Source organism: Neoarius graeffei, chromosome 7 (genome assembly GCF_027579695.1).
Source record: "Neoarius graeffei isolate fNeoGra1 chromosome 7, fNeoGra1.pri, whole genome shotgun sequence".
Lineage (NCBI taxonomy): Eukaryota > Metazoa > Chordata > Actinopteri > Siluriformes > Ariidae > Neoarius > Neoarius graeffei.
The window spans coordinates 81,993,073-82,006,442 of record NC_083575.1 but is presented as its reverse complement, the minus strand read 5'-3'; the positions used below and the strand labels follow the sequence as shown (position 1 = coordinate 82,006,442).

Here is a 13,370-nt window from a genome sequence, read left to right as displayed (position 1 = left end):
GAGTGATCTTTGTTGGTTGGCCACTCCTGGGGAGGGTAACAATGGTCTTGAATTTCCTCCATTTGTACACAATCTGTCTGACTGGATTGGTGGAGTCCAAACTCTTTAGAGATGGTTTTGTAACCTTTCCAGCCTGATGAGCATCAACAACGCTTTTTCTGAGGTCCTCAGAAATCTCCTTTGTTCGTGCCATGATACACTTCCACAAACATGTGTTGTGAAGATCAGACTTTGACAGATCCCTTCTTTAAATAAAACAGGGTGCCCACTCACACCTGATTGTCATCCAATTGACTGAAAACACCTGACTCTAATTTCACCTTCACATTAACTGCTAATCCTAGAGGTTCACATACTTTTGCCACTCACAGATATGTAATATTGAATCATTTTCCTCAATAAATAAATGACCAAGTATAATATTTTTCTCTCATTTGTTTAACTGGGTTCTCTTTATCTACTTTTAGGACTTGTGTGAAAATCTGATGATGTTTTAGGTCATATTTATGCAGAAATATAGAAAATTCTAAAGGGTTCACAAACTTTCAAGCACCACTGTAGACCAAGCATCTAAATACAACCCCAATTCCAAAAAAAGTTGGGATGCTGTGTAAACTGTAAATAAAAACAATGCGATAATTTGCAAATCATGGAAACCCTATATTTCATTGAACATGACCAAGACCACATCAAATGCTGAAACTGAGAAATTTTATTGTTTTTTGAAAAACATATACTCTTTTGTAATTTGATGTCAGCAGCACGTTTCAAAAAAGTTGGGACAGGGGCAGGTTTTCCACTGTGTTGCATCACCTCTACTTTTAACAACACTGTAAACGTTTGGGAACTGAGGAGACCAGTTGCTGTAGTTTTGAAAGAGAAATGTTGTCCCATTCTTGCCTGATATACAGTTTCAATTGCTCAACAGTTCAGGGTCTGCTTTGTTGTATTTAAGAAGAAGAAGAAACCTTTATTTGTCACATGCACACTTCAAGCACAGTGAAATTCATCCTCTGCATTTAACCCATCTGAAGCAGTGAACACACACTCAGAGCAGTGGGCAGCCACACCAGAGCGCCCGGGGAGCAGTCTTGGGTCAGGTACCTTGCTCAAGGGCACCTCAGCCCAAGGCCGCCCCACGTCAACCTAACTGCATGTCTTTGGATTGTGGGGGAAACCGGAGCACCCGGAGGAAAACCACGCAGACACGGGGAGAACATGCAAACTCCGCACAGAAAGGCCCTCGCCGGCCGCTGGGTTCGAACCCGGAACCTTCTTGTTGTGAGGTGACCGTGCTAACCACTACACCACCGTCGTCGTCGTCTTCTTCCCTGGAAAAGATTTTGTCTGGATGGCAGTATATTGTTCTGAAACATGTATATATCATTCAGCATTAATGCTGCCTTCCGAGATGTACAAGCTATCCATGTCATGTGCACTAATGCGCCCTCATACCGTCACAGATGCTGACTTTTGAACTGTGCACTGATGATAAGCCGGATGGTCCCTCTCCTCTTTAGCCTGGAGGATGGGGTGTCCATGATTTCCAAAAAGAATTTCTCCTTTTGATTTGTCAGACCTCGGGACAGTTTTCCACTTCGCCTCAGTCCATCGTAAAAGAGCTCGTACCCAGAGAAAGCACGTTTCTGGAAATTGTTTATTTATGGTTTTAACTTGCATTTTACACAGTGTCCCAACTTTTTTGGAATCGGGATTGTACAAAATCACTGAACTTTTAACACGGATGATTCCGTTATACTTGAAAAGAAAAGAATAACAAAGCTTTGAAACCGGAATGCAAGAAAGAAACCGTTCTTCCTAACCACGTGTATAGCACTATCTGCTGCAGTACAGATCAGCTGATGAATGTGTTTGTTTCTTAGACATGTGTTTCATAAGAACTGCGTGGACCCCTGGCTGCAGGACCACAGAACCTGTCCAATGTGCAAGATGAACATCCTTAAAGCGCTGGGCATCCCGGTAAGCCTGTAGCTCTGTCATCATAACCTCCCTTAATTAAATATTTATCGAAATCTATTTGTTGATTTTATAGAAGTGTAGCTTGTGGCTCATTCTTTTGGGCTTACCAAAGCATGTCTATAATGCAAAACACAAGCGAAATGGTGGAAATCGCTGGCTGTTTTGACTCCTATTTTTCCCAGTCCTGATGCAATCGAAACCCAGTGCAGCTGCCAGAAAGTGATTAGCTGTAACTCGAGGTTTAAGACCTGGATTAGCTGGTGTGGGCATGTTTTGTTTTTGCAGAAACTCTGGGGCAAACGTTAGTAAATATTTAAACAGCATTATTTTAACAACTGCCACTGCGTTTAGTAATGTGCCAATTATTTCTTTAGATGTTTGCGCTCATCTCAGGTTACACGAAGGTTATTTAACACTGGCATTCACGTCATCCTTGCAGGTGAATGCAGACTGCTCTGACGACGTCCCTCCTGACTACGAGCTATCCGTCAGCGGCCCTCCAACCAACCCTGTGACCGGGGGCAGTGACATGACCATGAGTGAAAGCTCCATGGCGCTGGATCGCTTGCCACACCTTCACCATGAGCCCGAGTCTCTCACACAGCTCGAAGTGGGCCCCCGCATCGCCAGTAGTGAGTATTCCAAAAATAAATAAATAAATAAAAGGCTTATTTATTCCAAAAAGCAACAGCTTGAGTTATCTGAGATATCATTACCAGATAACTATGGCCTTTTCAACTGTATAAAGTACCAGAAACTGGCTACTGATCCAATACCCAACGCTCTTATCACTGGTTCAATGAGATTTGCTGAACTTTGTTGAGATGCTCCGGGTTTTTTTTTTAAAGGGATCCTCCAGCGGATTTATTCTCAAACTTATTTTAAGTAAAAGTAGTCGCAGATTTCAAAAAGCCAACTTTCATTTTCGGACACCAGATAGGGTTCGAGGAAAAACGAATCTTCTTTTCACACTACACACACTTTGCCACACACATTTTCTGTAGATCATGTGAAAAAAAGATTTTGCAGCACGAGGTCTCGTGTCTGATCCAGTTTCTCTCAGTGACCCTCTGCTACACCTGATCAAGCCCACTTGGCATTTTCTCTGTGGAAATGCAGTCTAGTTCCTGCTTGTGCTTTCTTTTAAGCATCATTGTGGCATTTATATGCTACACAGTGAGGCATACTTATTTAAAAACGGATAAATTCTGTAAAAATACTTGCAAAACTACAGTGTAAACGGAGAATATAAACAGCTGCGTTGCTCCAAGCGACCGCTACATGTCGTCATCGCATACGTCATCACCGCAGGAAGCGTATCTGGCATTTTAAAGAAAATTCATTTTTCTCAAGCACTATTTGGTCTCTGAAAATGAAAGTTTGAGTTTTTTGAAATCTGTGACTGCTTTTACTTAAAAAGAGTTTGAGAATAAATCTGCCGGAGGATCTCTTTAAAGGGCTGATGACACGAACATGACTCTATGCAATTTCTTAAATAAACTATACAACATGGCAAACATGTTAGATTTCTGTTATAATTACGTGAAAAGAAGCTGTTGTTACGCGAATATCCAACTTTTAATTGCACAGCGCAAGAAAACTGGGTCCGTGGCTCGCGGCCATGTTGTGACGTCAGCGGGAGAACACGCTGCGGTTCACTGGCTGTTCTACTCTGGTTCTACTCAATGGAAATGGCGCATGAAAACGCCGGTGAACTCTCTAGTGCTAGCTCTTCCTCTTCTGGGAGTCTAGAATTGTGTTGATCTCTTCCAAATAGAATCTATGATGGCCTACCCTCTTTACCCTTTGCCTCTCGTTGCTAGGCGGCAGTTACATGAAAGCCGCAAGCTTTCACAAGCAAATACATGACTGATATCACGCCGACTTTATGATTACATTTATGATTATTATGTAGAATCTATAGCTCTATGTACCTTTATCTTATGTCATTTCACAACACATGTTCTGACAGGAGGACTGTCTTTGGATCCGGCATAGCTACTAGTAGACCCCCTCCGGAATACTGGCAGTGTTGCCAGATTGGGAGGAATCCCGCCCAGTTGAGCGGTTTCAAGTGCATTTTGGTGGGTTTTGAACATATTTTGGGCTGGAAAACTTCAGCAGTATCTGGCAACAGATACTGCTGATGTTTTCCAGCCCAAAATATGTTCAAACCCCACCAAAATGCACTTGAAACTGCTCAACTGGGCGGGATTCCTCCCAATCTGGCAACATTGTGTAGGCACTGCTGATGGTAGTAACACACGTTTGTGCTGAACTGAACACCCAAGAGATTCTTTTAAGCTGGGAAGGGTGTCAGAACAATCCAAATCGAAGTGTTCAGAGCACAGGACGGATGTTGGTGAGGGCTCCCACTTGTCACGAGTCCGCCTGACTTGCTTCACCCACTTCGCATGCAGCTTGGGATCTCTGGGGAAACTTGAATAAACTTACCCCATCCTTGTAGGTTTTGGAGCAAAAGCCGGCAACACAACGCGAAGGCATAATAACTATATATATATATATATATATATATATATATATATATATATATATAATGCATAATAATAATACTAATAATGACAAACTGAACACCTGTCGCATCAACAACAAACTGGTAACTGAGGAGGAAGGTCAGGTTTCGCTGACGTCATATAGCTCCTCCTCCTCCTCTTTCGTCTCCGGGGTGCTGCAGCCCTGTCAAATTTGCCCAAATAGCCGCGTTTTTTATCATAACTTGTAAAATAGGCGCCTTCGTGAATTAATATACGGATCATCGGGAATTACTTTTTATGTTATAAAACATCGCCAAAGATGTCAAAAATGTGTCATCAGCACTTTAAGGTATTAATCCACTTAAAGGAGAATTGAAGATTAAAAAAAATTATCATCAAAATTTTATTTATCTCTTTTTATTAAATATCGGAATGCATTTTTGATCGCTATTTTGTCACTGCTATAGCAAGTTATGAGCATTTGAAATATGCTCTGTGATATATCAGTCCATATGTCAAAACAATGGCCGTAAACGAGATGCTTTGAGACCTGTGCGAGACGTCGTAGGACAGAAGTAAAACGTACAGCGGAAATCAAAGTGACCAACATCTGCCAACGTTGTCAAAAGACGCTCGTGCCCTCTTTCGAATGCTGATGTAATCAAGCTGGAAGTTTTGTTTGTTTTGATAGCAATCAGGAAAGTTTGAAAAAAGTAGGCAGTAATTCTCATTTAAACTCGTTTTTGTGCAATATTTCGTTTGGAAAACAGTTTTCAAAATGGCGGCACTGACACCTGGCTGACACTTCACCAGGGTAGGAATTTCATGAGGGCCATGGCCCTCGTGCCCTCTCAATTTGGCCTTGTGCCCTTGGAAAAAAATATCTGCCGTAAGGCCACAGTGGCCTTGATGCCCTGCAGTTTTGGGGTTTTGTAGTCTGCCTCTTGACTGCCAATAGAGATCTTGCAGTCACGTGACCGGAAAGTACACAGCCGCCATTTTGTCTGTAAAAAACACAGCTGAATACTGCTGCACTCGTGTACAAAATGGATCAATTTCAACCGACGGACTACACGGCTCATTTTTCTAATGAACAGATAACTAGATATATGTCTAAAATAAACGACCTACAGATTAGTGACCCTTATGGCTTACCGGACGTAGTTTCCATGACCGTGTCATTGGATATGGAACTGCCAGAGGTGGAATACCCAGACGTGTATAATTACCTCATTAACTTTCCCTCGCTGTTCAGTGGTGAAGCACTGCGTGCTTATAAATCTCTGGACAGTTATCTTTACAGAAATTCAGGATTTGTCAGCAACTCAGCCCCCCTCAGATGTGGCATCTTGTAAACAAGAAAATAATCCTCATTGGACGGGTAAGTCACTTAGAATAAGGTAATTCCAGCTGTAATTCCAAATCGTCCGTCTTGTTTACCATGGATCTGGCGTTGGAGAGGTAGAGGCTTGGCAGTGGAGGTTTGAGTGGCTGTTTTCTGAGCTTAGTCAACAGGCCAGCTCTGCCTGCAGCCTCGCTTTTGCTTCCACTCCCGGCGCCGCCTCCTTCGCCTGCCAGACCTGATAACAATCCACGGAGACCCCGCTGGTCTCGCTATCTCGTCCGGAATGTTGTGCATGCGATGGAAATCGCTACAAACCGTCATTTTCTGCTGGAAACCAATGTCCAGTAAGTCCATACGGTTGTAGTGGATATTGAAGTCCGGTACAGACGAACAACACGCAAAAATACACACAAAAAACGTGTACAGGTAGGGAGAGCTTGTAGCCGCAGCCGTTGTAGTAGAATTGTATATAGTAGGGTTTTCCAGAAGAAAAGGTAGAAGTAGAAGCAGAAGTCGAACCAGAATGAAGTAGAAGGCGGAAATATGGCGTTTGACCGACAAGATGGCGTCTGTTACAATCTGGATCGGCTGTGACGTCACATGCAAGATCTCTATAGGCTTTAACATCACCTGCGTCTATTGAGAAAAAAATACGTCTTTTGATGACATTCTGGATTCTTATTGGGCAACTCATCAGTGGTGGATCGGACTCGAGCCTGGCATGAACCGCTCCGACGTGCTATAATGACACCAATCTATCACCAGCCAACCAGGAGACTTAATCAAACGCATCCCCCGCCCACTTGTGTCCGCATCTGAGACGTTGAATTTTCACAGAAGGAGGGAAGAAGTTGACTGAGGTAAGACTGTGTGATAAATTAACGAACGAATAAGAGAGGAATTTCAACATATAGGGCTTAAGTTTGTTACCGTTAAATAAGCATTGCTTGTATAGTAACGTTATGTCGTTACAACGTTGACCCACTTTTAATGTGCCGAGTACCGACTGTAGCCGGTAACAAATGCTAATTAGCTTGCTGTCAAGTTTTTCCTTTGTCGAGCTTTAAGCGTAAGGTCATGGATGTTACTACTGCTTGTTCCTGCCGTAATATGATACGTGATATGTGCTGTTGTCTGTTCATAGCCACTTTTTTAATCTATGCAGTTAGCACTGTTTTGTTACTAGTATTGTATGTTTCTTTTTGCTGTTTAACCGAAGTGTAAGTGCTGCCATCTTGACAAGATCACCATCGCAAGAGATTTTATCTCATTGTTTTTGGCGTCATTACAACATTAACATTTACTTTTTTTAATTTTCATATACATTCTAGTATATGTTCCATTTACAGTCAAACATTTTGATGTACTGTAGGCTCAATTTTGATTAATCAAAAATCTGCGTATTAGTACAGTCTGAAGATGCTCTTGCACATTCGGTGTCAATTGAACAAAAATTATGGGAGGATACAGGTTTAATAAGTTTTACAATTTTTGAAGTGAGTGATGGATTGATAAGTTTAGATGTGTTCAATATTTTCTTATCTTCAGACATAATAGTGTAGATGTTTCTTTACCTGCTTGATAGTTTCAACTGAGACTCCAGTCTTCCTCAGAAGAGTCATTAGTCCTTAAATTAAATTCATTATAGACGTGAACTTAAAATCATTGTTTTATTTTATGGCCTTGGTGCCCTGGCTTTTGGCCTTCGTGCCCTCAAAAAATTGACAGCACAAAAGGCCAAGTGGCCTTGCCCCTAAAATGACGAAATTCCAGGCCTGCACTTCACGTTTCGAAGTCTCGCATAAGTCTCGTGAAGATCGCGCGGATAAGCGACGCCTGCCGTGGACCAAACGAACTAAATTCAACATGGCTAAAAACCGAATAGGCCGATAAGTATAATATTTAATTGCAATTAGTTACCAATGCGAATCATGATATAAGGTTACTAAAACCGAAAACGTAATTGAATAACATGTTAATAACGAAATGAAGCAAGTTTAAAAATGACTTCAGTTCTCCTTTAATAAACTAACAAGCTATCTCTCTGTATGTTATTACAATCTTTTTTAACCTCGTCAAGTAGGTTTCAATGCAACCAAAGCATGTATTAGCTAATGAATTCATGATTGGTAAATAATTAGCATGGCTCATCCATGACAAGAGTTCAGTCATGTGACACATAGCCAAATTACAATAAACAGACGTTCCAGTGATAGCATCCAGAGCTAATCATGTCTTGCAGCATGGAATTTCTAACATGCTAATCTGCCTGGTTTACGCGGTTGCCTGCTGAGCGTTTACCTTGGCCTGGTTCACTTCCTGTCAGCCGGGCCAAGATTCCACTCAAACTAGAGTGAACACACACTCACTCAAACCTTTAGAGTGAACATCGTGTCCCAGAGAGGAGATCAGGAGAATAATGCCTTTATGTTCTGTTCTTCAAACCACCAGATCAGTACTGACATGGTCAAACCGATGGGTTCAGTGAGTGTGTCCATTCAACAGCTTGCTTTAATCAGCTGTGCTTCATTTTCTCAGGAGGTTGGTCCTTGTTTAATGAGCCCACGTTAGTCAGGTATTTATGTCCAGTACCAAAAATACCAGGTCGATTTAAAGTAAGCGTTAGAAAGTAGTATGGACCCTTAAAACCAGGGGTCACCAAACTTTTTTTCTCTGGGGGCCACGTTGTCATTCCTGACTGTGATGGGGGGCTGGGGTCGGGTCAGCTATATAACATAGAATTGTATGACCCAGACAAATATGACCACCAGCAGGCCTCATTGTGTAGTAGAGATTACTAGCCTGGCACAGCCATCCCCACTACTATATCCCCCAAACTACTATATCCCCACTACTATATCCCCCACTACTATATCCCCCACTACTATATCCCCCACTACTATATCCCACACTACTATATCCCACACTTGATTCCTGGCACATATTTGTTTATCTTTACTAGTGGTTTGCAAAAGTAGTAATCGAGTCTTCACACTGTTTTTTAATTTGAAATACCACAAATATTCCATTTATTTATTTTCTAATAAAAATAACATCAAAGCTGTCAAGGTAAGAAACATCTGCCTGGTTGAGTTGATTGACACTGGCAAAGGTGAGTGGAAAATTATAAATTGTAGGTAAGCCTGTTGATATTATTAATAATATTAATAATTGTGTGCAGCACTTAATAAAGGTCAAATAAATAGGCCTATAAAATAAATACATTTTAAAAAACAGTGAAATTATAATAATATGAGCAATAGATCAATAGATCACAGCAGTTGTGCTGTGTCCTGCACGTCATTGCTCTCATCCATGGCCAAAGCAAAAAACTCGAATTCTGACGCTTTCTCATTCAGCTGGTCATACACGTTGTCCCCCAAATCTTCGGTTCGCCTGGTCATAGTAGGTGCAGAGAGACTCACTGCGTTGAGCGCATCCTTCTTGTCGGGACACACCTCCTCGGCCACAGCAAGCATGCATACTTTAACAAAGTTCCCATCAGTAAACGGCTTTCCATGGGTAGCTAGTAGGTGAGCTACCTTATAGCTAGCTCGGACAGCAGCCTGGTTGATCTGGGTTTGGCAAAGGAATACATTCTGTTGTGCAACCAGTCTGCATTTCATCCTCCGAATCCTGTCTTCTCTTGTTTGCCCTCGCAAACTAGCATACTCTTTGTGGCGGGTTTCGTAGTGACGACGCAGATTATATTCTTTGAAAACCGACACACTTTCTTTACATACAAGACAAACTGCACGGTCCTTACACTGAACGAAAAAATAATCGGTGGTCCACTGTTCTTTAAAAACTCTGCACTCTCTGTCAACTTTTCGCTTACCGCTATCCATTTTGCTGTCCTGAACACTGACAGTTCTCTGCGCATGCGCTGCCTGTCACTGCTTGATCGCGAGCATATGACGAAAATTCGGAAAATATGAATAGTTCAAGCCCTGTGATGACCTGGTGACTTGTCCAGGGTGTACCCCGCCTTTCGCCCGTAGTCAGCTGGGATAGGCTCCAGCTTGCCTGCGACCCTGTAGAAGGATAAAGCGGCTAGAGATAATGAGATGAGATGAATAGTTCATTTTATAACTAAATATCAATTTTAATTGATAAAATCAACAAAATACAAGATGCAGACATGTTATTATTTGCCAAAAAGCAATTTAAAAAAATAGGCCATGACCACTTTTGGGGATTGCCTTATAGGGCCGGTTCAAGTGGTGGGGGGCAGAGGGGCTGGGGGGCCGGTCAAAGGGGGGTGGCGGGCCGGAGTCGGCCCACGGGCCGTAGTTTGATGACCCCTGCTTAAAACTGTCAAAAAAACCAAACAAAAAAACCCCTATGCTCACCCACTGAAACTGAATTACATTTAAAAGAAATACAATTATATTAACTGTTATGTAGTTCACAATGGTATGCAGTTTGCATACTGTGTTTTCTGGCGCCTGAATAAGTTTGTAAGCTAAACCGTGTGTGTGAGAGAGAGAGAGAGAGAGAGAGAGAGATTGTGTTTTGGACCATGAAATTTTAATAGGGCCATCAGTGCAGTTTTGCAGCCAAGCTTGAACTCTACTAATGTGCAATCCAACTTCTGAACAAGACCCCTAGAGAAGTTTCGACGGTCATACTTTTTCAGGATGTCTATCTGCAAACCAGAGCTTGTGGCTTTGAAACTAGCTTCATCATTATTGCTCACATGCTTTTCCCTACTCTATCAAGTCTCATTCCATTGTCATTGACGTATAAGGAGAGGAAAAAGAAGGCAGCTGGGATCGTTTAACCATCTGGATGGATCCCTGCTGCTTTGTATCAGAACAACTGTTAAAGCTACAGCTTCTTTTTCCTGTGGATTTGCTTGATGAAAGTCTCGGAGTTTAATGGCTCATTTATGCTCAACATTAAATATAGATTCACACACAGCCTTCTGTCCATATGCTGCGTTCCTTTCGTACACTGTCTTGCATTCATCTCCCTTGGTGTTTGTCCTGTTTTGTCGCATTACAAGCTGGAATTAAAATGGATTTTTGGAGGGTTGGCACCATTAGATTTACACAACCTGCCTACTGCTTTAAAGGTGCAAATTCTTGTTTTATTGTGACACAAACAGTAATTAAGATGAAAAAAAAACCCAGAAATCTGGAGTGTGCATAGGTATTCACCCCCTTTCATATGAAACCCCTAAATAAGAGCTGGTCCAACCAATTCACTTCATAAGTCACAGAATTAGTTGATTAAGATCCACCCGTGTACAAAGTGTCACATGATCTGTCACATGATGTCTGTATAAATCAACCTGTTCTGGAAGGACCCTGACTCTGCAACACTACTAAGCAAGCAACATGAAAACCAAGGAGCCTCCAAACAGGTCAGAGACAAAGTTGTGGAGAAGTATAGATCAGGGTTGGGTTCTAAAAAATATCCCAAACTTTGAATATCCCACAGAGCACCATTAAATCCATTATAGCAAAATGGAAAGAATATGTGTCAGAAAACAGAATCCAGGGACACATGTCAGCCCGGGGGCATTTTGAGTTATTGACAGATTCAGAAAGTACAGTTTCTAAGCTTTCCAATGATGCCTTCCATGTGGAGATCTGACAATATTTGAAGAATGTGTGGCCTTTTGAAAGTGTATACTTCTTAAAACAGAAAAGGGAGAAAATCGCCCTCAAAGTTTTCCATCTCAGCTACTCTGGGTGCAGGGCGGGCACATAATGCTGCTCATCTGCATGACATTAAGTAAAGTCCTACCCCCTACTAGCTAGCACGATGCCACTTTCATGTAAACAAAGATCACCACATCAATTTTCCTTCCATGCAAAGTATGCCCAAAACAATTATGAAGTACAAAAATAAGTCCTAAAGTATACTTTAACGTTTTGTGGTTGAAAAATTACTCACACCGTAAGAAAGAAAGATAGCACAATGATGACACAACTAACACAACGCTAGTTTCATGTAAAGCCTCGGTCACAACCGGCCGTACCGCGCTCCTACAGCCGGTCTACATGCAAAAAACACAAGAAACGCACGTGAAACGCACGAGAGCGCGCGTGTGATGTGCTGATTTTCGAGCTGCAGACCGGCCGCAGAGGTTCGTTGTCATGTCAAACAAACTCTACGGGCGCTTACTTTTTTTTTCAGGTTGCAAGACAAACTTACGGCTAACGCTCGTCTTTCTCCATGAACAAAAAAAAAAAAACCGCAGCGATTTGGGAAACGCCAAAAATCGCACGGCCAAAAAATCGTACGTCTGGTTGTGACCTAGGCTTAACCAAACCACAACACACTCCGTTACATGCAAAAATAACCACACAGCCTTAGATTAATAAACTTGCCCCATCAGAAAGAGAAACGGCGCCTTGCACACATCAATGCCTCCGATGGAATGTAATCCTAGAACGGTCCGTGTATCATCCGATCATTCAAGTATTCCATTCAATCTGGAAAACGAGGTTGCGTTTTTTTTTGCTAGAAATGGTTATCTCCGATGTAAATACCGTGTGTCTGTTTGCTTAGCGGTGTTTCAGCTCCTCTGCGCTCTGTTTAGCTTGCTCATTCCATAGTGAAATCACACGCCTCTATGCAGGTTAAGTAGCCATGCGCTCAGCTCGCATCATACAGCTGATTCGCAAAAAAAAAAAAGACTTAAATCATCATGTGAATGGCCCATATGGTAATTTACCCACACCCCCCAGCAGGTTCATTTCGGCCAACATGTGTCCCTGGATTCGGTGAGGGGTCACATATGACACCACTACAAACCTGAAAAGAAAAGGCCACCCATAATACTCACAGACCAGGCAAGGAGGGCATTAATCAGAGTTGCAACAAAAACACCAAAGATAACACTGAAGGAACTGCAAAGATCCAGAGTGAAGATGGGAGTATCTGTCCCTAGGACCACTTTAAGCCGTACACTCCACAGAGCCGGGGCTTTATGGAAGAGTGGCCAGAAAAAAAAGCCATTGCTTAAAGAAAAAGTAAGAAAACATGTTTAGGATTTGCCCAACAGCATGTGGCAGACTCCCCAAACATATGGAAGAAGATTCTCTGGTCAGATGAGACTAAAATTGAACTTTTTGGCCATCGTGGGAAATGCTATGTGTGGTGCAAACCCAACACTTCCCATCATCCTGAGAACACCATTCCTACAGTGAAGCATGGTGGTGGCAGCATCATGCTGTGGGGATATTTTTCATCTGCAGGGACAGGAAAGCTGGCCAGGACTGAAGGAAAGATGGATGGCACTAAATACAGGACAATTCTGGAGGAAAACCTGTTTGAGTCAGCCAGAGGTTTGAGACTGGGACGAAGGTTCGCATTCCAGCAGGACAATGACCCTAAACATACTGCTAAAGCTACACTGGAGTGGTTTAAAGGGAAGCATTTAAATGTCTTGGAATGGCCTAATCAAAGCCCAGACCTCAGTCCAGTTAAGAATCTGTGGCATAACTTGAAGATTGCTGTACATCAACGCAACCCATCTAACTTAAAGGAGTTGGAGCAGTTTTGCCTTGAGGAATGGGCAAAATTCCCAGTGGCTA

The 13,370-nt window shown here is 42.2% G+C and overlaps 1 protein-coding gene across 1 annotated transcript in view; it reads left to right on the top strand.

Moving 5' to 3' along the window:
• rnf150a (ring finger protein 150a) overlaps window positions 1–13,370 on the top strand; it is an 88,766-nt gene that overhangs the window by 53,819 nt on the left and 21,577 nt on the right. Inside the window, exons 5-6 of the mRNA XM_060926505.1 lie at window positions 1,884–1,980; window positions 2,420–2,612. Coding sequence (XP_060782488.1) covers window positions 1,884–1,980; window positions 2,420–2,612 — 290 coding nt within the window. The remainder of the gene's footprint in view (window positions 1–1,883; window positions 1,981–2,419; window positions 2,613–13,370) is intronic.